Below are 24,694 nucleotides of genomic sequence, written 5' to 3' on the forward strand. Positions count from 1 at the left end.
ACATTGCACTTGTTTTTACTTAACAAGTACAGGTCTGCTGAAAAAAAACCGTGAATTAGGGTTGAATTTGAAAGTGTCTGCAATTCTGCCCAGACACAATAGGAGGGAGTATATGATGAGAGCCTTGTCGATCAATTCGGCCCTGGAAAGATTGTGCAGGGCTCAAGGGGTAGAATTTTTTTCAGCCTGGTCTGTTTTTAGAAGGGACTGCTTTTACAGGGATGGGATACACTTAAATAGAAAGGGTGCAAGAATATTTGTGGATGCTATCGAGGCAGTGTTAGGTGGGTCAGAAAACTGCTAGCTTGGGGGATACAAGGACTAATAGATTAACAGTAGCCACTGGCAGAGGTGAAAGTGATTCTTGCACTGCTTCTATTGGAATGAGCAGAAGCCTGGAAAACATGATGCAGGATATTTCAGAGACTGCTGGGAGTCATTGCGGTACAAGTAAACACATGGGTTGTGTTAGGATAGCTAAGAAAGAGGAACAGGTGCATGTATACTTGCGCCGACTGGGTTAGCCAGGTGGGTAGTACCTGCCTGCCTAGCAACCCAAAGGTCGTGGGTTCGAATCCCGCCTCGGGCTTGGATTCAAAAGTACTGCAAAAAAAAACCTTGGGAGGTGCATTATGGCCACAGAAGCCGATGCGCCAACAACTACCAAAAAAAAATGTATACTTGCATGTACACCAATGCTAGCAGTTTGTTAAATAAATTGATGAATTTGAGGTATTGCTCAAAGCATCAAAGGCAGATATTGTTGGGATATCAGAGACGTGGTGTCACACAGATATAAGTAATGCAGAACTGGAATTTGGGGAGTACAACGTCTACAGAAAGGATAGACAGGATAGGAAGGGAGGAGGGGTTAAGCTATTAGTTAAGAAACACATAAAATCCAAGGAAGTGAAGCCAGTCGACATCGCTGGACATTGCAGTGTCGAGTCGGTTTGGTGTGACATAAGCATTGGGAGATCAAAATTGAGAGTAGGAGTGTGCTATAGGCCTAATGACTCTGATGAGTATAATAAGAAACTGTACAGGGAAATAGAGTGGGCCAGTAAATCAGAGAGTCTTATAATGGGAGATTTTAATTTCCCAGATATTGACTGGAATTTGTGGGTTGGTCACTCACACACTAGCAAGGCTTTTGTGGATTTATTGGATGATTGTTTTCTACATCAGCATGTTCGGGAGGCAAGTAGAGGGAGTAATACTCTTGATTTGATTATGAGTAGTGATTCTTCATGCATTAAGAATCTGCAGATAGAGGAACCTCTAGGTGGCAGTGATCACAGTGTGCTGAAGTTGGATTTACTCAAAGAGGCTAACTACCATCAGGGGTAAAGGGAAGGGTTATTGCTTTCGTAAAGGTGACTACAATGGTCTGAGACAGTATTTAAATTCTGTATGGTGGGACCAACTGATGATGTTACCAATAGCAAATTCAAAATGGGAAGCATTTAAAGAACTTATCTTGGAAGCTACTAGGCTTTATATACCAACTAAGAAATATTATTCAAGGTTTAGGCCTAAATCAATGTCAGATGAACTAATGAGACATATGGCAGAGAAGAAAAATGCATGCAATACATATAAATTTACACGTGACACAGAGGCCTATGATAGATATAAGTTGATCTGTAACCAAGTTACAAAGGCGTTAGGCAGGCGAAGGCAGATTATGAGAAATCATTGGCAAGGGATGCAAAGAAAAACAGCAAAGAGTTCTTTACTTGTGTAAACTCTAGAAGGCAGGGGATGAATCAGATTGGTCCATTTGATATCGATGGTTCAACTGTTGATGATCCTGCTCAGGTAGGTAACAAACTAAACGAGTATTTTGCATCTACATTCACACATGAGGAGTTATTCAGCAAGGGGAATGCCAGAGGTATATTCAACTCTGGCAGTAAGCTAGATAATCTTGTAATAACTGAGAGTAAAGTGGAGGAGAAATTGTTGAAGATAAACACAAGAAAGGCACCTGGGGTGGATGGGATCTATCCAGTTATATTAAAGATGTGCAAATGTGACCCAAATTCACAAAGGAGAATCAAAGGCTGACACAAGTAATTATAGACCTGTGAGTTTAACTTCTGTTCCAGGAAATTTAATGAAGGCACTGGTTAAAGAAGCACTGCAGGATCATCTAGACAAGACTTCAGTTATAGCTCGGACACAGCATGGTTTTGTTAAGGGGAAGTCTTGCCTGACGAATTTGACTGGAGACTATTATGCAGGCACAAAAGAACTGGATGCAGGGAATAACTTTGATATTATATACTTGGATCTTAGAAAGGCTTTTGATACTGTTGCACATGGAAGACTGCTGCACAAATTGGAGCAGTGTGGCATTGGAGGCAAATTGCTGCTATGGATAAAGGGATGGTTGAGGGGGAGAAGACAGAGAGTGGTAATCAATGGACACTGCTCATCGTGGACTAATGTTATTAGTGGAGTCCCTCAGTATTCAGTGTTAGGTCCATTATTGTTTTCTGTATTTATAAATAATATTGATGATTGTATATCAAGCTTAAGGTCCAAGTTTGCAGACAATACAAATGTTGGCAGGGTTGTTAAGGACACTACTGATGCTATGCTGCTGCAACAGGATCTGGAAAGGTTGAACAGATGGGCTGAGAGGTGGCAAATGAAGTTTAACATTGACAAATGTAAAGTACTACATATCAACTATACGTATCAACTCTGTGGTACTACACCAACAGTGGTAGAGAATGAAAAGGACGTGGGGGTAATTGTGCAGGCAGATATGAAGCCTGCACAATTACCCCCAATTCTCTGAGCAGTGCAGAGAATTGGGCTGCAAGAGTAGCTCATGGTGTTTTATCAATGATATACAGGAATTTTTCTAGCAGGGATAAGGAGGTGATTATTCCTTTGTATAAGGCAATGGTCAGGCCACACCTTGAGTACTGTATACAGGCCTGGAGGCCTCATTTCAAGAAGGATGTAGAGCTGCTGGAACGAGTACAGAGAAGGGCAACAAGATTAGTGAATCGAACAAAGGGGTGCTCTTACGAAGAAAGGCTTAAGTTTTGCAAATTACAGTGTCTGGAGACTAGGCACCAGCGAGGTGATCTGATAGAGGTGTATAAAGCCTTGAATGGTTTGAGCATGCTCAATGCTGATGAGATTCTTCCTCTTGCTCAGAATAATCACCTGAGAGGGCATAAATTCAAATTGAGGAAAGATAGATGTAGGACAGACGTGAGGAAATTTGCCTTTACCCAGCGGGTGGTTGGTTGGTGGAACAGACTTCCATCCCTTGTTGTGGAAGTTGATAACCTAAATAAATTTAAGGCTCAGCTGGACAGGTATTTCAAACGAATGGAGGGGTGAAGTGGAAGTGGTTTTTCTTTTCTTTTTTTTTTTTTTTTTTTGGCTGATGATGCATAAGTTTGCTTTCTTGCATCATATGCCTCTACTAATGCTAATGAATCCTGGTCCATGCCATTAGCTGTGCGAAGTCCCTCAAATCTGCAGTTAACCACATAATCATAAAATCTCTTCAGTCACATCTGGATAGAATTTCAGATGCCATAATGTGACCTATATCACAGCATTTTTCTAACATGATCTTATATTTTGCAACAAGGTCCTCAGATAATTTTTGCTTGCTTTGTCCATCAGTTCCAACCTGGAAACCATTACACCCTTCAGAACCCTTAAAAACTGACAACTTATTAGTATCATCATTAAATTTTACACCAGGCAGACAATCTCTGGTTCAGTTTCATCTCTCTTTATTACAGAAAATATTCTAAGTTTTCTAGAAATTCTGTCTCTACTAAAATTACCTAATTTTTAACTCAATATGTCACCTGATAAGCAAATCAGTTGTAAGACTGATTTGCTTATCACAAAATGGACACTTGGATAGTGTAATGTTGAATGAGATTCCCCAGACAGGTGAAGCTTCTCCCCAATTTATTACTTTCTAGGGAGAAGATTAAATGAAGCACCCATCACTCGCCAAGTATTATGATACATACAGGAAAGTTTCATAATGCTTCACAGCAAATAGTAAGCCACAGCATCCTTCAACATGTCTGTTTCATTGTTAGTATATACACTGTGAACTGTGGCAACTGACAACCAATGCACATACACTGTTATGAATTCTTATGCAGCAAACTGCCATTTTCATGAAACGTTAATCCTGAGATAATCCTAAATTATCTGCCAATTTCCTCACATCAGGCCTTTTGCTCCTGCAATGCATTTTATGAGTGATGAAGTGGTGTGCTTGGCCTGGCTGGGAAATATCATTCAAATACTACAGACTGCCATTAACCTCTGTACCCACTTATAAATTGAATCTTCAGACAACTATGTCACTAGATGGCATTTATTCAGCATTGGATGTGTAGGTTTGACATAATCAGCTTGTAAAAAATCATATAACAAATTGCATCTCCAACCTGGTGCATGCTATGGTACTATTTTGAATCTAGACATATTGTCAATTCATACCACCAGAGAAGAGCCACTTTTAGCTGTATGACAAGAAAAAATAAATTCTGATTCACTTGAACCTGTTTTATAGCAAAACAGTTCATTAGATCCATTCTCACACTTTAGAACTGAACTGAAAAATTAATCTAAAAAACTATTAGTGCTAGGCAAGTTAATAAAAAAGACTTATTTGAAGCTACTGTTATCAATCTCTACACATTTTGAACCATTCATTACTGAATGAAAATAAACCCTTCAATGAATCATCAAAACAAAAAAAAACAGAACATTAACAGAAATTTAATACAGATAGTTCATAATGAATTTACATGTTATTTAAAATAACAATCAACAATTACTAAGAAACACTATTTGAAATAGACAAAAAAAAAAAAAAAAAGAAGAGAGAGAGAACAAAAATAAGAGTTTAAAAAAACCTTATTATATATTATTTATTATATTTTATATTACTTACTTGTCCAATTTCTCTAATGTGAGTTGAAATAACAATGAAAAATCCATTAGAAAACCCCAGCAAGATATAACCATCTCCATACCTTAACAGTAAGAGGAAAAAAATTATTTGTGTGTGTCTACACACACACACACACACACACACACACACACACACACACACACACACACACACACACACACACACACACAGTATATATGTATACAGGTAACCCTTGTATAACACAGTAGTTAGGTTCCTATAAAATGTTATGTTGTGTTGTGTGAAACCGTGTTATATGGGACTACGAAAGAGTACAAAAGGGGGCGGTTACGTTCCGAAAGCTAACAAAAATGCACTATTTCATTAACAAAAATACACCATTCTAGATTTCGTCCAAGAAATCTAGAATGGTGAATTTTAAAAAAAACAGTAATCTGGGTTTGTTTACTTTTGCTTGATAAATCTGTAAATTTCATCGTATAGAATGAAGCATTTTTGAAGCTCCCTTTTGAACTTTGGGCTCCTTTCATTCAAAAAATAAGATTCTAATTGCTTGGCTAATTCTATGGCTAACTCTATAACTACTTGTCCAATTTCACATTAGAGAAATTGGACAAGTAAGTAATATAAAATATAATAAATAATATATAATATGATTTTTTAAACTGTTATTTTTGTTCTCTCTATCTTGGCTAAGCCTTCCCATATGCTTTTTAGTGTAAAATTTGGAAGTTTAGAATTTTCATCTACTCTCATCATCATCATCATCAGCCATTTTCAATCCACTGCAGGATGAAGGCCTCTCCAGCAACTTTCCAGTTCCTTCTGTTTTGAGCACTGGCCATCCATTTACTACCCAAAAACTCATGAATTTCATCTATCCATCTCCACCTTTGTCTTCCAGGTTTTCTTCTAGCTCCTCTTGGTTACCATTCTGTTATTTCTTAGTCCATCTGTCCATCATGTTTTCTTAATAAGTTTTCTTAGTCCATCATGTCTTCGAGCTATGTGTCCTGCCCAAGACCATTTTAGTTCTTTAGTTTTGATAAGAATGTCCTTTACTTGAGTTTGCTGCCTAATCCATGTGTTTCTCTTCGTATCTAACAGTCTGATTCCCAATATAATTCGTTTCATTCTTCACTGTGTAGTTCTCAGCTTCTCTTCCATTCTTTTGGTGAGTGCCCAAGTTTCACTTCCATAAGTCATGGTGGGGAGTATACATTGATTCATTATTTTACGTTTCAGACAAACTGGGATATTGCTCTTCAGTATGTGACTATATTTCCTGAATGCTATCCATCCAAAATTTATTCTTCCCTTGACTTCCAGCCATTTATCATTATTACAGCTAATAACTTGTCCCAGATAAGTATATGACTCCACCTTTTCAATTACTGCTCCTTCAATCATTATTTCCCTTTCCGTGGCATACTTGTTCATCATTACTTTTGTTTTAGCCATATTCATCTTTAGTCCAAAATCCTTACTAACTGTGCATAACTGATTAAGATTTTCCTCTAATTCTTTGGGATCGTGGCTTATGACCACAATGTCATCTACAAATCGTAAATGGTTTAGGTACTCTCCGTTCACATTGACTCCTTTCTGCGAACCAGTCTAATCTTCTAAAAGCTTCCTCAAGGGCAGCAGTAAACAGCTTCGGAGATATTGTATCTCCTTGAGTCGAACTCCTTTCTCGATTTTAAATTTCCTACTGTCTTTGTCTAATCTAATAAAGGAGGTAGCACTCTCATATATTTTCTTCAAAATCATAATATATATGGGGTATCTATGCCTTGTCTTTCCAGTGCCCGAAACATTGCCTTATGCTGTATGGAGTCAAATGCCTTTTCATAATCCACAAATGCCAGGCATAATGGTGTTTTATATTAATTTGCTTTCTCCATTAGCTGTGATATTACGTGAAGGTGATCCATAGTTGAGAATCCTGTCCTAAAGCCAGCTTGCCCTTTCGGTTGATTCTCATCAAGTATTCTTTCTACTCTGTTAGTAATGACCCTTGTGAACAACTTGTAGATGTGGGATAACAAGCTAACTGGTCTATAATTTCCAATTCCTGATTTATCTCCTTTCTTATGCAGCAAAACTATGATTTCTGCTCTATCCTCCTCTGACTTGATTTGGTTTTACCTCCTATGCTATTTCAAATCTGCTTTGCTAGCCTCTTTTTCTACTAGTAATTCTTGAACGTCTTGAGTAATCATATTTATTTTTATTTTTTTAGGAGCATAGGCAACTAAAGCCATATTACTTTGTGTATATTGTCTATAAATCGCGTGTGTCCCGAGGTCGATTTTCTGTTTTGCTGAACGAAAAATCCAAGATTCCAGGAGAAGAAACCATGCTACCCTCGACTGAGCCCTACTAACTAAGCCACATTGTGAAAAAGACCCATAAAAATTCCTTCTGTCATCGACGGGATGTGAACTTGGGTCTTTTCCACCCAGTGTGCGGAAGAGGCGATTCTATCAACTGTGCTACCCACGACGGCTTCAGTAGTCATATCATCAAAACCGTCCCCTCTTACCAATGCAGCAAGTTCTACTATCGCACCAATTCCATTTTCTGCCAGTTCGACCATATTTTCTGAATGAACTGACTGTGGCCATAAATTTTTCCACACACACATTTAACGTTGATGGTTTTACTTCTTTCAGCGATAAAGCTATGATTCTGATACAGTCCATAATTCAGAAATGTTTCCATGCCTCCATTACTTCAATAGGTTCAGAATCAATTTTATCCAAAATCCATTGTAACGATTTTCTGAAGTAATGAATTTTAAAGGTGGATATAATGCCTTGATCTAATGGTTTGTTTTGGATTTTAGGTGCATCAGCGTCTATGGCCATAGTGCACCATACATATGATAGTATGTATGCTTGATCTAATGGCTGAATGAAAGAAGTTGTATTAACCTAGTACAACTGCGGTGGTAGGAACATAACTTCAATGTTTGAATGACTTCAAAATCTTTTGGATGGCCTGGTGTGCTATCCAATAGTAATAAAACTTTGAAATCTGGATTTTTCCACAAGTTCAATAGCACAGAACATAACACAGGGATTTCCCTACAAAATAAAAAACAGGGATTGATTTCTCAATAATTTTTATTCACTAGTGAGTCTTGTTTGTTATTTGTTATTTGGTTTTTAGGAGCATTAGCAACTAAGGCCATATTGCTCCGGGATATGCGGTGGTCATTCCCTGACCTTTCCGCATCCTCTGTATTTGGTGGTGACAGGCTCGAACCCCAGTCTAATCAAGAAGCGTGTGCTACGCACTGCTGCTCCTTCCCACCTGGCTACGGAGGCACCTGCTAGTGAGTCAACAGTGGGGATTCAAAAAAATGTTGAAAATTACATCCAACATAAAAGCAGGATTTCCCCAGCACAAAAGCTCAAAAATTTTCTAACCGTGTTAGAGCAAAACCTTGTTGTATAAGTACCATGTTGTGCAAGGATTGCCACAATTTATCAATCGTATTAGAGTGAAACCGTGTTGTAGAAGTACTGTGTTATCGGGGGTTGCTTGTATATATATAAATTAGAATAAAACATAAAGAAAATAAAAACAAATGTCAGTAGCATAGCAAACCAGTAGAGTGAAAATAAAATAAACCATACATAATAAAATGAAACAAAGGGGGAGAGGATCAAGGTGAAGGGTATTGCAGAAGGAAATGTTTCTAAAATAATTTTTGAAAGAACTAAAAATTACTATATCAAATAATGAAAAATATTTTAGAATGTTCCAATTACATAAAATTTATCGATATTTGCAATGTTAGTTTTATTAATTTTCTTCTTATCATAATTAGTCAATTTTTCAATTTATATATATATATATTTTTATATTAAATTATATGTATATATATAGATATGCACACACACACACACATATATATATGCACTGAATGACCATCGAATTATGACCACCTACCTAACATCATGTTTCATGTTGGGACACCATTTGCACAGATAATAGCCACTATTTGCCTAGGCACTGATTCCACTAGAGGTCTGAAGATGTTCATAGAGATATTCAGCCATGCTGACTGCAAGACTATCCACAGTGTCAGAATAGTTGATGGTTGCGTGATGATATCCCTCACTTCCCATTCCAAAACATTCGACAGGTGTTCTGCTGGATGGTCAGGCAAATTTGCAGGCCAAACAAAATGGGTGGTATCTTCACCATGTTCTTTGAATGAATTTTGCACATTGCGAGCCTGATGACACAGTGCATTATTATCTTGGAAGATCCCATTTCTGTCTGGGAAAAAAATGCAACATGGCAGGTTGCACATAGTCTCCTAAGAGATGCCAGTAGACCTCATCAGTGAAACATTAGTTCAGCACCAGGGATCCTAGTTCTTACAACCAAAACATGCCCCATATTCAAAACCACTGCCACCTGCCTAGACAGCGGGCACCATGCATGATGAGTCCATGGATTCATGTTGCTTGCATGGTACACAAAGGCATTCATCGATGCATTGCACCAGGTATTTGGACTCATTCCACCAGCACAGTAGTTTAGGGTCCTGCAGTGTCCAAACAGTGTGTTGTAGACACCACAGCATTTGCCATCCATGATGATCAGTGATGAGGAGATGTCTCTAGGGTCATCTGATGTGGAAAGCCACGTGTCTAAGTGTGCGGTGCATTGTCATTTGGGATATTGTTCTTGGATTCTCCATATTGTATTGTGATGCCAACTACAGTGACTTCCATTGAGCCTGTAGAATGTGCTACACCCTTCACTTACCACGAAAATCCACCTTGCATAATCCTTTACAGTAGAAGTAGTTTGAACTGTTCAATACCATTTTTTTACACCTTAACCGGTGGACCGTGAGCAACTGACAAGACATGCCATTTCCAATACAGAAGCACCCGACGCATGAGCTCCCAGAGTTGTGGCCTTTTGAAACTCCGTGATATCTTTACTACTCCCATAATTGCTACTTTTTTAATTTGACTTGCACAACCAGATGCAAATTATCACTGCCCTAGTTTAGGAAGCTTTTCAGCTTTTTATACTGTGAGCTCTGTCATCTATACAACACAGTCCATTACAGATGGGGTGGTCATAATTTGGTGATCACTGAGTGTGTATATATGCATGCATGCACACACACACACACACACACACACACACTACAATTAAAAGACCATGTTTTTGCAACACCTATACATGTGGGTCTATTAAGAGATACACAGGTAATTGCAAAAAAAGGACTTTGCATTTAATTCAAAAACCTAATATACAGCAGGGCCACTGTTGGCCTCTAAGGCTATAGCTGCTGTTTTGGACAGCACATAATATTTGTTGGGAGGGAGGGCTTAATACTTTTGATCATATGGTTAATATGTAGCACCATACCTACAATTATTAAATATAAATAAAAAATAATGAACTATAAATTGATAGTCTTTTGTAACGCTAGAAAACACCTCTATCTTAAGGAATGAACCCATATAAGCAAACCCACGTGCATCATAGTAAAATGAGCTAAATTAATGTGAACTATTTTGTGTTGACATTTGGAGGAAATAAATACAAGAAATTATTCAAGAAATTCGGCGAAGGTAATGTTTACCAAAAATTGTCTGCTTTATTATTACCTATTTTAGAGCCATTAGAAGATTTTTAATAAATATGCAATAAACACGATTTTATAAAATAACACAGCTTGTGCACTGAATAGCACCAGTGACAGATATCTACACCAATAACATATGTTAAGAAGTCATGTACAACAATATTTTAAAGACTCTCTCTCTCTAAACTACGATGTTCAAGAATAACTATTCTCAGAGCCTTCTCTCTCTCTCTAATAAAATTATCCTTCCCATTCACATCAACATACCTCCATTCTGAGGTGACAGCTGTCACCTATGCTCACCTACCAGGATTCTTCCCTATATTCGTTTTAGAAAACCAACACACTACTATAGCCATTTTAGCAAACCACCATGCTACTATAGCCACTGTGATCACTAGTCTGACATCCACATTTAGTCTGGGATGTTACTGAATGTTCGAAATACTCATTCTGTGCGATGGTTGTCAGACACCTAACCACTCTTTGGACTAGTTTCCCCCACTAAAGGATACATTTTGCCCATAAAATAAGACAATCATTGATATCCATATGTTGAACTAAAGTATCTAAGAGATTCAGGCTCTATTTTTGACTGAAGATATACCCCATGAAAGATTTATGGTACTATACAATGACAAACCCTAACATACTGAAGGCTAGAATGGCAACATATCAGATTGCAGGGGCCAGCCAGAGGATCCACATCTCCAAGGCTGCTGCTTCAAGACTGGGAGATCTGCCAGCCAGATTTTTTGCCTTGGATGGTAAAGCATAACTTTTCCATGTTTTCTGTTTGAACTTTTTTATTTTTTTTGGTTAGCCATAATGCTAACTTATTTTTTTTATTTATTTATTTATTTTTTGATTTGGTAGTTGTTGGCGCATCGGCTTCTGTGGTCATATTGCACCTCCCAAGGTTTTTGCAGTACTTTGATCCAAGCCCGAGCGGGAATCGAACCCACGACCTTTGGGTTGCCGGGCAGGTACTTTACCCACTCGGCTAGCCCGGTCGGCAATGCTAACTTATAGTCACTCTTGTATTTCTGAAGGTAGATATAAGAATCTCTTTGCTATAAGAGTCTCTTTGTTTAAATATGAAGTTACATAACAACTTTAGGATATACTGTAGTATTCAACTATTTGAGATCGTGTAAGACATAATTATATGAATATGTTAGTTTATATAGTGGCTAAGTAACTTTTATTAGATGTTGATGAGGGAAAATTAATATTATAAAATTACTTGGATAATATACTAAATTAAATAATTTTTGTTCATTTAGCATAAAATATCAACATGTGAGTATTTGATATTCACTATAAGAATAACTAAGCTTATACAGCATATAGTATTTGTACCTTTGCAGAAATATCAATAAGTTACTACAATATTATAGTGTTATCATTAAGAGGCAATACTGTACTTTACTTTCTGAGCTATCTATATTGTTACCCATGTATCTACATTAAAGCTCTTGGTATGACAAATGAGTCAGTCAATAATTTCACCCTCTTCCTTACTGCCTATTAATTTCCTTGCATTTAGGGTTTGTTTTCAGCAATGTGGATTCAAGAGATGTTATCGGAAGAGGAATATGCCTTAAATCAGCTTATGTGGGGATAGTTGCTTTGTTGTACACATTAGCACTAAAGACATTAAGAGAAGGAGATCTGCAGATTTATTTGACACGCATAGGTCAATACTGAAAAAAAGTTGTGAGTTAGGGTTAAATTTAAAAGTGTCTGCAATTCTGTCCAAACATAATAGTAGGGAGAATATGATGAGAGCCTTGCCAAACAATTCGGCCCTGGAGGGATTGTGCAAGGCTCATGGGGCAGAATTTTTCTCAGCATGGTCTGTGCTTGTTAACAGGAGAGACTGCTTCTACATGGATGGGATACACTTAAATAGAAGGTGTGCAAGAGTGTTTGTTTGCTGATGCTATCGAGCAGGGCCGTGCCATGCTATGATACAGAGAGGTGGTCGCATCAGGTGGCATCGTAAGAGGGCGGCATAAGCAGCAAAATCAAAATACAGGAAATCAAAATAGGGGCGGCATTTCGAAGACTTGCATCATACTGAGAAAATCTACCGCACAGCCCTGCTATCGAGGCAGCATTAGGTGGTCAGAAAACTGCTAGCTTGTGGGATTCACACACTAAAAGGGTAAAAGTAGCTGCAGGCAGAGGTGAAAGTGATTCTTACACTGCTTCTATTAGAATGAACAGCGGTCGGGAGGGCAAGGTGTTGGGGGTTTCAGGGACTGGTTGGAGTCGTAATGAAACAAATAAATACAGGGGCTCTGTAAGGATAACTAAGAATAAGAACAGGTGCATGTATACTTGCATGTACACCAATACTAGAAGTATAGTATATAAATTTGATGAAATTAAAGTGCTGGTCAAGACATCAAAGGCGGATATTGTTCAGATATCAGAGACGTGATATCACACAGATATTAGGAATGAAAAATTGTACTTTGGGGAGTACAATGTATACAGAAAGGATAAAAAGGATAAGAAAGGAGAAGGGGTTATGTTGTTAATTAAGAAAAATATAAAATCTAAGGAAGTGCATCCAGTTGACATAGATGGACAGTGCAATGTTGGGTCAGTTTGGTGTGACATAAGCACTGGGAAGCAAAAATGAGAGTAGGAGTGTGTTATAGTGTGTTATTACTGATTAGTGGCCTAATGAGTACAACAAACAAACAATTTTACAGAGAAATAGAAAATCAAAGTGTCTTATAATGGGGGATTTTAACTTTCCAGATATTGACTGGAATTTGTGGACTGTTCACTTGCACACTAGCAAGACATTAGTTGATTTATTAGATGATTATTTTCTGCAGAAGCATGTTCGAGACGCAACCAGACAGTGTAATGCTCTTCATCTGGTTATTCATGCATTAAGAATTTACAGATAAAGGAACCACTACGTGGCAGTGATCACAGTGTACTGATGTGGGATTTACTTAAAGACATAACTAAAATCAGAAGTAAAGAGAAGGGTTTTTGCTTCTGCAAAGCTATGATACAGAGAGGTGGACAGTTTTTCATGGACAGTTTTTAAATCCTGTACACTGGGATCAACTGATGACATTACCAACAGCAAATTCTAAGAGGGAAGCTACTAGGCTTTTCATACCGATTAAGAAATATTGTTCAAGGTTTAGGCCTAAATGGATGTCAGAAGAACTAAGGAGACTCATGGCAGAGAAGAAAAATGTATGGAATGCATATCAATTATCAGGAAACACAGAAGCCTAAGGCAGATATAAGCTAGTCTGTAATCAGTCACAAAGGAGATTAGGCAAGTGAACACTGATTACAAAAAATCTCTGACAAAGGATGCTAAGAAAAACAGCAAGACTTCTTTACTTATATAAACTCTAGAAGGAAGGGGATAAATCAGATTGGTCCACTTGATATCGATGGTTTGACTACTGATGATCCTGCTCAGATAGCTGATAATCTGAATGAGTATTTTGCATCTACATTCACACATGAGGAGTTATTCAGGGAGGAAAATGATGGAACTTTATCAAACTGTAACTGGGTGCTCAATGATTTTGTAATAACTGTCAGCAAAGTGGAGGAGAAATTGTTGAAGTTAAATATAAGAAAGGCACATGGGGTGGATGGGATCTATCCAGTTATATTAAAGGAGGTGGCAAAGGAAGTAAGCAAACTCTTAACTATAATTATGAAATCTTCCTTGAACTAGGGGGAGGTCCCCATGGACTGGAGATGTGCAAATGTACCTCCAATTCACAAAGGGGAATCAAAGGGTGACACGGGTAATTATAGATCTGTTAGTCTAACTTCTGTTCCAGGGAAAATTGTGGAACCACTGGTTAAGGAAGCGATGCAGGATCATCTAGACAAGACTGCAGTTATAGTTCAGACACAGCATGAGTTTATTAAGGGGAAGTCTTGTCTAACAAATCTAATTGGATACTATGAGGTGGTCACAGAGGAATTGGATTCAAAAAATTATTTTGATATATACTTGTATTTCAGGAAAGCTTTTGATACTGTTGCACATGGAAGACTACTGTACAAATTGGAGCAGTATGGTATTAAGAGAAAGTTGCTACAATGGATAAAAGGGTGGTTGAGTGAGAGAAGACAGAGTGGTTATCAATGGATGCTGCTCTTCATGGACTTAATGTTATTAGTGGATTCCCCCAAGGGTTCGGGGTGTTGGGCCCTCCGTTGTTTTGTATATTTATCAATGATATTGATGAAGGTATGTCAGGCTTAATGTTGAAGGCTGTAGATGATACAAAGGTTGGCAGGGTTGTTGATGACAGTAATGCTACTGCAACAGGGTCTAGAAAATTTGGGCAGATGGGCTGAGAAGTGGCAACTGAAGTTTAACATTGACAAATGCAAAGCACTGCATACGTGTAGAGGTAACCCCAGTACTGTGTGGTACTACACTTAGGGTGGTAGAATATTAAAAAAACCCTGGGAGTAATTGTGCAGTCAGATATGAAGTTTTTTGAGCAATGCAGACAGGCTGCCAAAGTAGATCATAGGGTATTGTTGATGATATACAGGAATTTTGCTAGTAAGTAAAAGGAGGTGATTATCCCATTGTACAAGACAATGGTCTGGTCACAACTTGAGTACTCTGTATAGGTCTGGAAACCTCATTTTAGGAAGGATGTAGAGTTGCTTAAGCATGTACTGAGAGGGCAACAAGACTGGCGAGGGGAATGAACGGGTCTTCTTACCAGAAAGGCTTACGTTCTACAAATTGCAGTGTCTGGAGAAGAGGCACCTGTGAGGTGTATAAGGCCTTGAATGAGTTGAGCACGCTGAATTCTGATGGGATTCTTCCACTTGCTCAGATGATGAGGAATAAATTCAAATTGAGGAAACAGTTGTAGAATAGATGTGCAGAAAGTTGCCTTTATCCAGGGGGTGGTTAATTGCTGGAACAAACTTCCATCTCTCATTGTGGAAGTTGATAGCTTAAATCAATTTAGGAGGAACTGTATAAACTTTTAGAGGGAATGAATGTGTGAAATTATTTTTTATTTTTTTGGCTGATACTGCATAAGCTCATACACTTGCTTTCTTTTATCACATGCCTCCCTTACTATTACTATTATTACTACGTACAATATTGATTAAACAACTTCCAAAGGAAGTTGTTTAATCAATAAACAACTAATTAAACAACTTCCAAACATCTTCCAAAAGAGTAAGTCTTTAAGCAGAAGGTCCTATTAGCCACATAATCATGCCACTTCATAACAAAAGATAAAAAAAATCATCTTATGGGAATATTACAAAACACTAAAGTAGTTGAGCATTTATTTGTGCCCTAAAGACTGAAATATAAGGTACAAGTATCCATTATATCCAAGTATCCAAGTGATAAGTGTTTGCCATTTTATTTACCTAATTGTTATTTTATGTTGAACTTTATAAGTAGCCATACAGTTCTAGATATGCTGGTTATTTTTATTTTTAATTTAGATAAGAGTTTTTGCAGATTATTACTTAATAATCTACAAAACTGTTATTTTGTTCGAATCTTACAGCCATTGTTTTTGTACAGAGTGGTAGGGAATTCAAATTTTTAATTGTGGCTCTAACATAAAATTATATAGTGTAATTCGCATCATTGCATTTAGGATTCTATTAGATAGTGTAGTATTGACAATTAATTAATTAAATTTATTGATCTTATTAATTTACAATATCATGCCCCAGACTAGAGCAGAAAAGCAACGGGCACAAAGTGACAGGAGTGCTCTGACTCGGAGGAGAACTGAGGGGGGGCGATTCTCCAACACATCACAGCCAAAAAAATGTGCAACTTGTGAAATGTTTGCCGAACTCTCTGGAACGGAACATGATCTAGCCAAGGAGGATGTCTTTGTGTGTGCCAGGTGCAGAGAGTGTCTAGAAATTAGGCATCAACTCAGCGTGCTGATGGGCGTCTATGAGAGCTTGACATGTAGGGTAGATGCCCACGAAAAAATTAATATGAGGGGCCCGTCAAGCTCTCAGCTGCCCAACTCAATGCCAGAGCTCACTCCTGGGCATCAGACAACACAGCAGCAATCTCCAAGGCAGAATGTGCTGGTACAACAGGAGTTAGTTATCATCGGTGACTCTGTTGTCAGGGAGACGGGGAATATATTGTGTAAAAAGGATAGATGGAATAGGACCATGGTATGTCTTACAGAGGCAAAAGTTGATCTGCAGAGGAGATCTGCAGATAAGCGTAGGAGATCTGCAGATTTACTTAACAAGTACAGGTCAATGTTGCAAAAGCCGTGAATTTAGGGTTAAATTTGAAAGTGTCCGCAATTCTGCCCAGACACGATAAGAGGGAGTACACGATGAGAGCTTTGTCAATCAATTCGGTCCTGGAGGAAATGTGCAAGGCTCAAGGGGTAAAATTTTTTCAGCCTGGTCTGTGCTGTTAACAGGAGAGACTGCTTCTGCAGGGATGGGATCCACTTAAATAGAAAGTGTGCAAGAATATTTGCTGATGCTATCGAGGCAATGTTAGGTGGGTCGAAAAACTGCTAGCTTGGGGGAATTCACAGACTAAAAGGTTAAAAGTACCCGCAGGCAGAGGTGTAGGTGATTCTTGCACTACTTCTATTAGAATAAGCAGCGTCGTGGAGTGAGGGGGGAGTTGGGGGTTTCAGGGACTGATGGCGGTCATCGCGAAACAGGTGGATATATGGGATGTGTTAGGGTAACTAATAATAAGAATAGGTACATGTATACTTGCATGTATACCAATGCTTGAAGTATAGTAAATAAATCTGATGAATTTGAAGTGTTGGTCAAGACATCAAAGGCGGATAATGTTAGGATTAGCATTAGCATTATTAGCATTAGTAGACGCATATGATGCAAGAAAGCAAGCGTATGCAGCATCAGCCAAAAAAAAAAAAAAAAAAACTTCCATTTCACCCCTCCGTTCATTCGAAATACCTGTCCAGCTGAGCCTTAAATTTATTTAGGCTATCAACTTCCACAACAAGGGATGGAAGTCTGTTCCACCAACCAACTACCTGCTGGCTAAAGGCAAATTTCCGCACATCTATCCTACATCTGTCTTTCCTCAATTTGAATTTATGCCCTCTCAGGTAATTATTCTGAGAAAGAGGCAGAATTCTATCAGCATTGAGCATGCTCAAACCATTCAAGGCTTTATACACCTTTATCAGATCACCTCGCCAGTACCTAGTCTCCAGACACTGTAATTTGCAAAACTTAAGCCTTTCTTCATAAGAGCAACCCTTTGTTCCATTCACTAATCTTGCTGCCCTTCTCTGTACTCGTTCCAGCAGCTCTACATCCTTCTTGAAATGAGGCCTCCAGACCTGTATACAGTACTCAAGGTGTGGCCTGACCATTGCCTTATACAAGGGAATAATCACCTCCTTATCCCTGCTAGAAAAATTCCTGTATATCATTGATAAGACACCATGAGCTACTCTTGCAGCCCTTCTGCACTTCTCAGAGAACTTCATATCTGCCTGCACAATTACCCCCAGGTCCTTTTCATTCTCTACCACTTTCAGTGTAGTACTACAGAGTTGATATGTATAGTTGATATGTAGTACTTTACATTTGACAAGGTTGAACTTCATTTGCCACGTCTCAGCCCATCTGCTCAACCTTTCCAGATCCTGTTGCAGCAGCATAGCGTCAGTAGTGTCCTTAACAACCCTGCCAACCGTTGTATCATCTGCAAACTTGGACATAAAGCTTGATGTACCATCATCAATATTATTTATAAATACAGAAAACAATAATGGACCCAACACTGAACCCTGAGGGACTCCACTAATAAAATTAGTCCACGATAAGTAGTGTCCATTGATTACCACTCTCTGTCTTCTCCTTAAAAAGGATATGGAATTGTAGCAAGCCATATATAGTGGTTGAAACTGGGGAAAAAAAGAGTGTAGAACTGCTATTATCTCCCCAGTGTGGGATTTTAGCATCATACAATACTAATAATGACTTAATTTTAAAACTTAAGCAATGTTTGAATGTTATAGGATTTCATTGTGCTTTAAAAATGAAGCAAAACAATAAAAACCAATTATTATTGATGTAGGTCTTAGCTATGTAAATTTGCATTGCTATTATTATTAAAAATAGAACTAAAAGTAAAAAACAAAAGCATTTATTATGACTCATATCACTGTGCATTTATTATGGCTGTGACATATTATCCACATGGACATGTATCTCCAAAAGAGTTTCCAAATACTATTGGAGCTTGACAGTTACTGCTCTGCAACTCGGCGACACTTTTCATTCCATGATTTAACATAGTGGATCAAACTATTCGCTGGCAATCTATTCATTGAGATAGCAGTTATTAATCAATCCAAACTAGATTTTGAATAGGCTAGGCATAGAAAACTTGATTCTCGTCCAAATGCAAACCCCTTTTGCATTTGGGATTTTCATTTAAAAAAAAAGTTATTGCTTTGTATCAAGGAATGGTTCAGTTGGAGAAGACAGAGTTTTTATCAATGGACACTGCTCTTCTTAGAATTATGTCATTATTATGAGACTCGTGGCAGAGAAGAAAAATGCATGGGATGCATATAAATTATCAGGTGACACAGAAGCCTATGATATATATAAGCTAGTCTGTAATCAAGTCACAAAGGAGGTTAGGCATGCGAAGGCAGATTACGAGAAATCTTTGACAAAGGATGCTATGAAAAACAGCAAGGATTTCTTTACTTATATAAACTCTAAAAGGAAAGGGATGAATCTGTTCGGTCCACTTGATATCGATGGTTCGACTGTTGATGATCCTGCTCAGATAGCAAACAAACTGAACGAGTACTTTGCATCTACATTCACACATGAGGAGTTATTAAGGTTTGAAACTGCCACAAGGTTATCAAATCGTAACAGGGTGCTTAATGATTTTGTAATAGCTGAGAACAAAGTGGAGGAGAAACTGTTGAAGTTAAACATAAGAAAGGCACCTGGGATGGATGGGATCTATCCAGTTATATTAAAGGAGGCAGCAAAGGAAGTAAGCAAACCCTTAGCCATAATTATGAGAGCATCCTTGGACTCAGGAGAGGTCCCCACAGACTGGAGATGTGCACATGTGTCCCCAATTCACAAAGGGGGATCGAAGGGTGACACAAGTAATTACAGACAAGTTAGTTTAACTTCTGTTCCGGGTAAAATAATGGAGTCACTGGTTAAAGATGTATTGCAGGATCATCTAGACAAGACTGCAGCAATAATTCAGACACAGCATGGGTTTGTTAAGGGAAAGTCTTGTCTGACAAATTTGATTGATTATTATGTGGTGGTTACAAAGGAACTGGATGCAAAAAATAATTTTGATATCATATACAGTCAGTCCTCATATAGCACGATAGTTGTGTTCCTAGAAACCCTCGTGCAATATAAACAACAGGCCCTATAGCAAAAATAGGGTTAGGTGCCGACCACCCAAGATTGAACACACATTTGTAACCAAAACATTACCAAACACAATAAATAATCGTAATAAAATATGTAAGTATTTTATTACAATTATTTATTATGATACGTAATAAAATACGTAATATGTAAGCATTTTAATTACTTAAGTATTTTAAATAATACGTAAGTATTTTATTACGACTATTACGTAATAAAATATTGCTAATGCTTTTGCTTCTATCATAAGCCAACTTTTTTGTTTGATTTTCTGTCGAAACAGATGACAGCCATTCCATCTCTTCCAATTCTTTGTGTGTTAATCTAATGGATTTTAATTACACTTTGAGTTGTTCCTGCTATGAAAGTTGTTTTTATTTTCTCTGCATTCTTTCTAATTCTCGGTGTTGCCTCATTTAGGTCTGTAGCACGTGCAATATCACATGGTTTTTCATTTCGCTCAAAGCATTTCACAATTTCATATTTTTTTCTCTATCGACAGAGGCAGACTGCCCATAAGCCTTACCGGGGAAACCCCGGTGGGCCAGACGCCGGTGTGATTTTGGCCATAAACGCTAGTATGAGGCCACTATAAATTTTCCCGGGTAAGAATGTTTGACCCAGTCCACCTCTGTTTATCGATATTGCTTTTGTTTTTCTCTGTGAATCTGCAGTGTCTTCACCAGGACACTTCCTTTTCACACCTTTTAAGTATTTTACTCATTTTTAGGGAATAAAGCACAATTACAAAATGAGGAGGCACGCTTGATACACATAAACAAAGCTGCGCGCGTGTAGCAACTGAATAAACAACACTGTAAAGGCAGAGATACACTATTAAGACCTCACATTTTACTAAAGCACATTTATAGGGGTTACTACCATAAAACAATAAAAACAATTTCCAGTTGCGTTTCTGGGAGTGGAATCTCTTTTAAACTGGTAGTAAACTCGATCTAATTGCATTTGCAATTATACCGATAGCTGGAATTGTGTTGGTTTTTACGATATTATGGTGAAATGTGTTTCCCCTTCATATAAAAAACATAAATACATTTTCAGAATCTTCTCTTCATTCCTATCATGTTGCGTTCAGTTGGGATGATTCCGCGTTCAACTGCCATTTCTTGTAAACACAAAGGCGAATCTTGCATAAGCGAATTCGGTTCGTGTTATATAAGATATCGTTCCCCTATTTATAAATCGTGTATGATCGAATTCGTGTAGTGTAAACACGTGTTATAGGAACTGTAGTTGGATTTCAGGAAAGCTTTTGACACTGTTGACATGGAAGACTACTGTGCAAACTGGAGCAGAATGGTATTAAGGGTAAGTTGCTACAATGGATAAAAGGATGGTTGAATGGTAGAAGACAGAGGTTGGTAATCAATGGGTGCTGTTCTTCGTGGACTAATGTTATTGGTGGAGTCCCACAGGGTTTGGTGTTAGGTCCACTGTTGTTTTGTATATTTATCAATGATATTGATGAAGGTATATCAGGCTTAGTATCGAAGTTTGCAGATGATACAAAGATTGGCAGGGTAGTTAATGAGAGTAATGGCAGTGTGTTACTGCAACAGGATCTAGAAAATTTGGGCAGATGGGCTGAGAAGTGGTAACTGAAGTTTAACATTGAAAAATGCAAAGTACTGCATATGGGTAGAAGTAACCCCAGAGAAACGTACCAACTGTGTGGTACTACACTTAAGGAGGTAGAAAATGAAAAAGACCTGGGAGTAATTGTGCAGTCAGATATGAAGTTTTCTGAGCAATGCAGACAGGCTGCCAGGGCAGGTCATGGGGCATTGTCAATGATATAAACAATGAAATTTTGTTAGCAGGGAAAAGGAAGTGATTGTCCCTCTGTATAAGGCAATGGTCAGGCCACACCTTGAGTACTGCATGCAGGTCTGGAGGCCTCATTTTAGGAAGGATGTAGATTTGCTTGAGCGTGTACAGACAAGGGCAACAAGATTGGTGAGGGGAATGAAGGGATCCTCTTACTAGGAGAGGCTTAAGTTCTGCAAATTGCAGCAGCTGGAGACTAGGCACCTGCGAGGTGATCTGATTGTGGTGTATAAGGCCTTGAATGCGTTGAGCATGCTGAATTCTGATGGGATTCTTTCACTTGTTCAGATTACGAACCTAAGGGGGCATAAATTGAAATTGAGGAAGGACAGATGTAGAATAGATGTGCGGAAATTTGCCTTTAGCCAGTGGGTGGTTAATTGCTGGAACAAACTTACATCTGTCGTTGTGGAAGTTGATAGGTTAAATAAATTTAATGAGGAACTGGATAAATATTTAGAGGGGATTGTTTTGTATTTTTTTTTTTTTTTTTGGCTGATGCTGCATAAGCTCATATGCTTGCTTTCTTGCATCACATGCCACTACTATACTACTACTACTACTACTATTAGTGGACTCCCCAAGGTTCATTGCTAGGCCCATTGTTGCTTTGTATATTTAATAATGATACTGATGAAGACATATCAATGCATATCACATTTAATATAAGTTTGCAGATAACATGAAGGTTTGAAGGATGGCTAATAATAGTATTCAAGGTATTGCAACAAGATCTAGAAAAATTAGGCAGTAGAGCTGAGAAGTGGTAATTGAAATTTAACATTTACAAAAATAAGGCGCTGTATAGGGGTAGGAGTAATCCCAGATTACCATACCAACAGTTTAGTACCACACTCAGTATAGTGGAGAATGAAAAAGACCTGAGGGTGTTTGTACCACCAGATATGTTCTCTGAGAAGTGTAAACAGGTTACTATGAGTATACAACTCCATGGGTTTTATCAAAGATATATAGGAATTTTACCAGCAGGGATAAGGAGGTGATTATTCCTATGTTTATGGCAATGGTTAAGCCACATGTTGAGTACTGCATATAGGTCTGGAAGTGTCATTTTAAGAAGTATGTAGCTCTGTTGTAATGGGTGCTGAGAAGAGCAATGTAATTAATGAGAGGAACAAAAAGGGTGCTTTTGTTCCTCTCACTAAAAGCCTTTCTCTTACCAGAAAAGGTTTTGGTTCTGCAAATTGCAACATCTACAGATTAGGCACTTGTGAGATCTCATTGGATGTTTATGGCTTTAAATGGATTCAGTAAGCTCTATGCTGATGGAGTCCTTACTCTTACTCAGATTACACATGAGAAGGTATAAATTCAAACTGTGGAAGGATGGTTGCAGGAGAGATGTGTGGAAATTTGCCTTCATCCAGTGGGTAGTTGATTGCTGGAACAGGCTTCCATCTGCTGTTGTAGAAGTGGGTAGTTTGAATAAATTCAAGGAAGAATTAGACAAACTATTGGAGCAGAAAATGGACAGGTGATATAGCAGGTTTTTTTTGGATGATGCTGTATAAGCTTGACTTCTACTATTAATACTAATACCAATTACCTAGAGTTAGATATAATAAGGAAATCTAACTGGTTACATTTTAAGAAATTTTTAGCTGTTAAAAAAATCAATGTTCAAAGAAATTACTATATATTAACCCTAGTTTTATTCCATCAGACAAATGATACAGATACAAAAAAAAAATAAAGATAAATTTATACATACCATTTATAATCTATAATAAGACCATATTTCTCTTGAAATGCAAGAACAATGGGATTTTCAGGATTAAATATGTTTAGAAGAAATAGTGTTTTCTTGTTTAGTACCAAGCTAACCTGAAATGCAAAATGGACATTAAATCATGCAAATAGTGAAGAATAAAACTACAAAATTATATTTTGTAATATATACATTTTCAAACTAAAAAAAAAAATAAAATAAGACTGAAAATCTAAACATATGAGAAAAAAACTTTGTATACTTTAGGAAAACTTAATGTAATTCCTAAATGACAACAATAAATAATAAAGGGATACACTGTATACACTATGCTGCACAAACATCATCAGAGATGATGATGTCTTACAGAAACCTTGAATAAAATGCAGCACATTTCTTTTAATGTTTGTGCAACATATATTTCACATTGAAAATTTTATAGATTCTTCCTCTTTTTATTTTTACAGCAATTCAGACTTTCCTGACAAAAAAGTCAACTTTTTTTTCAGGATATTCCGAAACATGCCTTTTGAGGCGAATTTAGACAACATTAAATTCACCTAAATAAAACACTTTTGTGACAAAACTAAGCTTAATAAAGCAGAAAATTTTTGTTAAAAAATTATGCAGAAAGCGTGATAAAACTCTGTGAGTTCTATGTTTTATTTTTTTGAAAGTACAAAGGAATAAAAGTGAACATTTATGGTTTTTGAAAAGAAATGTCCAAAAGTTTACTGTTCTAGAGCAGTGGTCTTCAAAGTAGAGTGCACAAGATGATCCAAGATAATCCACAATAAATCAATATTTATTAATTATGAAAACTTTAATTTTTCAAAATGTAATTTAAAATAAAAATTATAAATAAATGTTTTTTTAATACTTCAATATGTGGCTTTGTTTGATTGTGTGACTTTACTATGCATTTTGAACTTGAACTTCAATTTAATACAAGCATGTTTTGTATTTTTTTATTTGTGGTCTTTTAAAATTATATGTAATTTTATAAATGTGATTTTAGATATAATGACTTCCATGTAAATGATTTATAAATAAAAAAAATATTAAACTTATATATTTAATTTTTTATTCCAGGGTG

The 24,694-nt window shown here is 37.3% G+C and overlaps 1 protein-coding gene across 1 annotated transcript in view; it reads right to left on the bottom strand.

The window, feature by feature from the left end:
* Oseg6 (intraflagellar transport protein Oseg6) overlaps positions 1-24,694 on the bottom strand; it is a 690,115-nt gene that overhangs the window by 569,433 nt on the left and 95,988 nt on the right. Inside the window, exons 7-8 of the mRNA XM_090372456.1 lie at positions 23,602-23,714; positions 4,958-5,039 (exon numbers count right to left, since the gene is read on the bottom strand). Coding sequence (XP_090228582.1) covers positions 4,958-5,039; positions 23,602-23,714 — 195 coding nt within the window. The remainder of the gene's footprint in view (positions 1-4,957; positions 5,040-23,601; positions 23,715-24,694) is intronic.

This window comes from Mastigoproctus giganteus, chromosome 1 (genome assembly GCF_048544385.1).
Source record: "Mastigoproctus giganteus isolate SK-2022 chromosome 1, ASM4854438v1, whole genome shotgun sequence".
NCBI classification, from domain to species: domain Eukaryota; kingdom Metazoa; phylum Arthropoda; class Arachnida; order Uropygi; family Thelyphonidae; genus Mastigoproctus; species Mastigoproctus giganteus.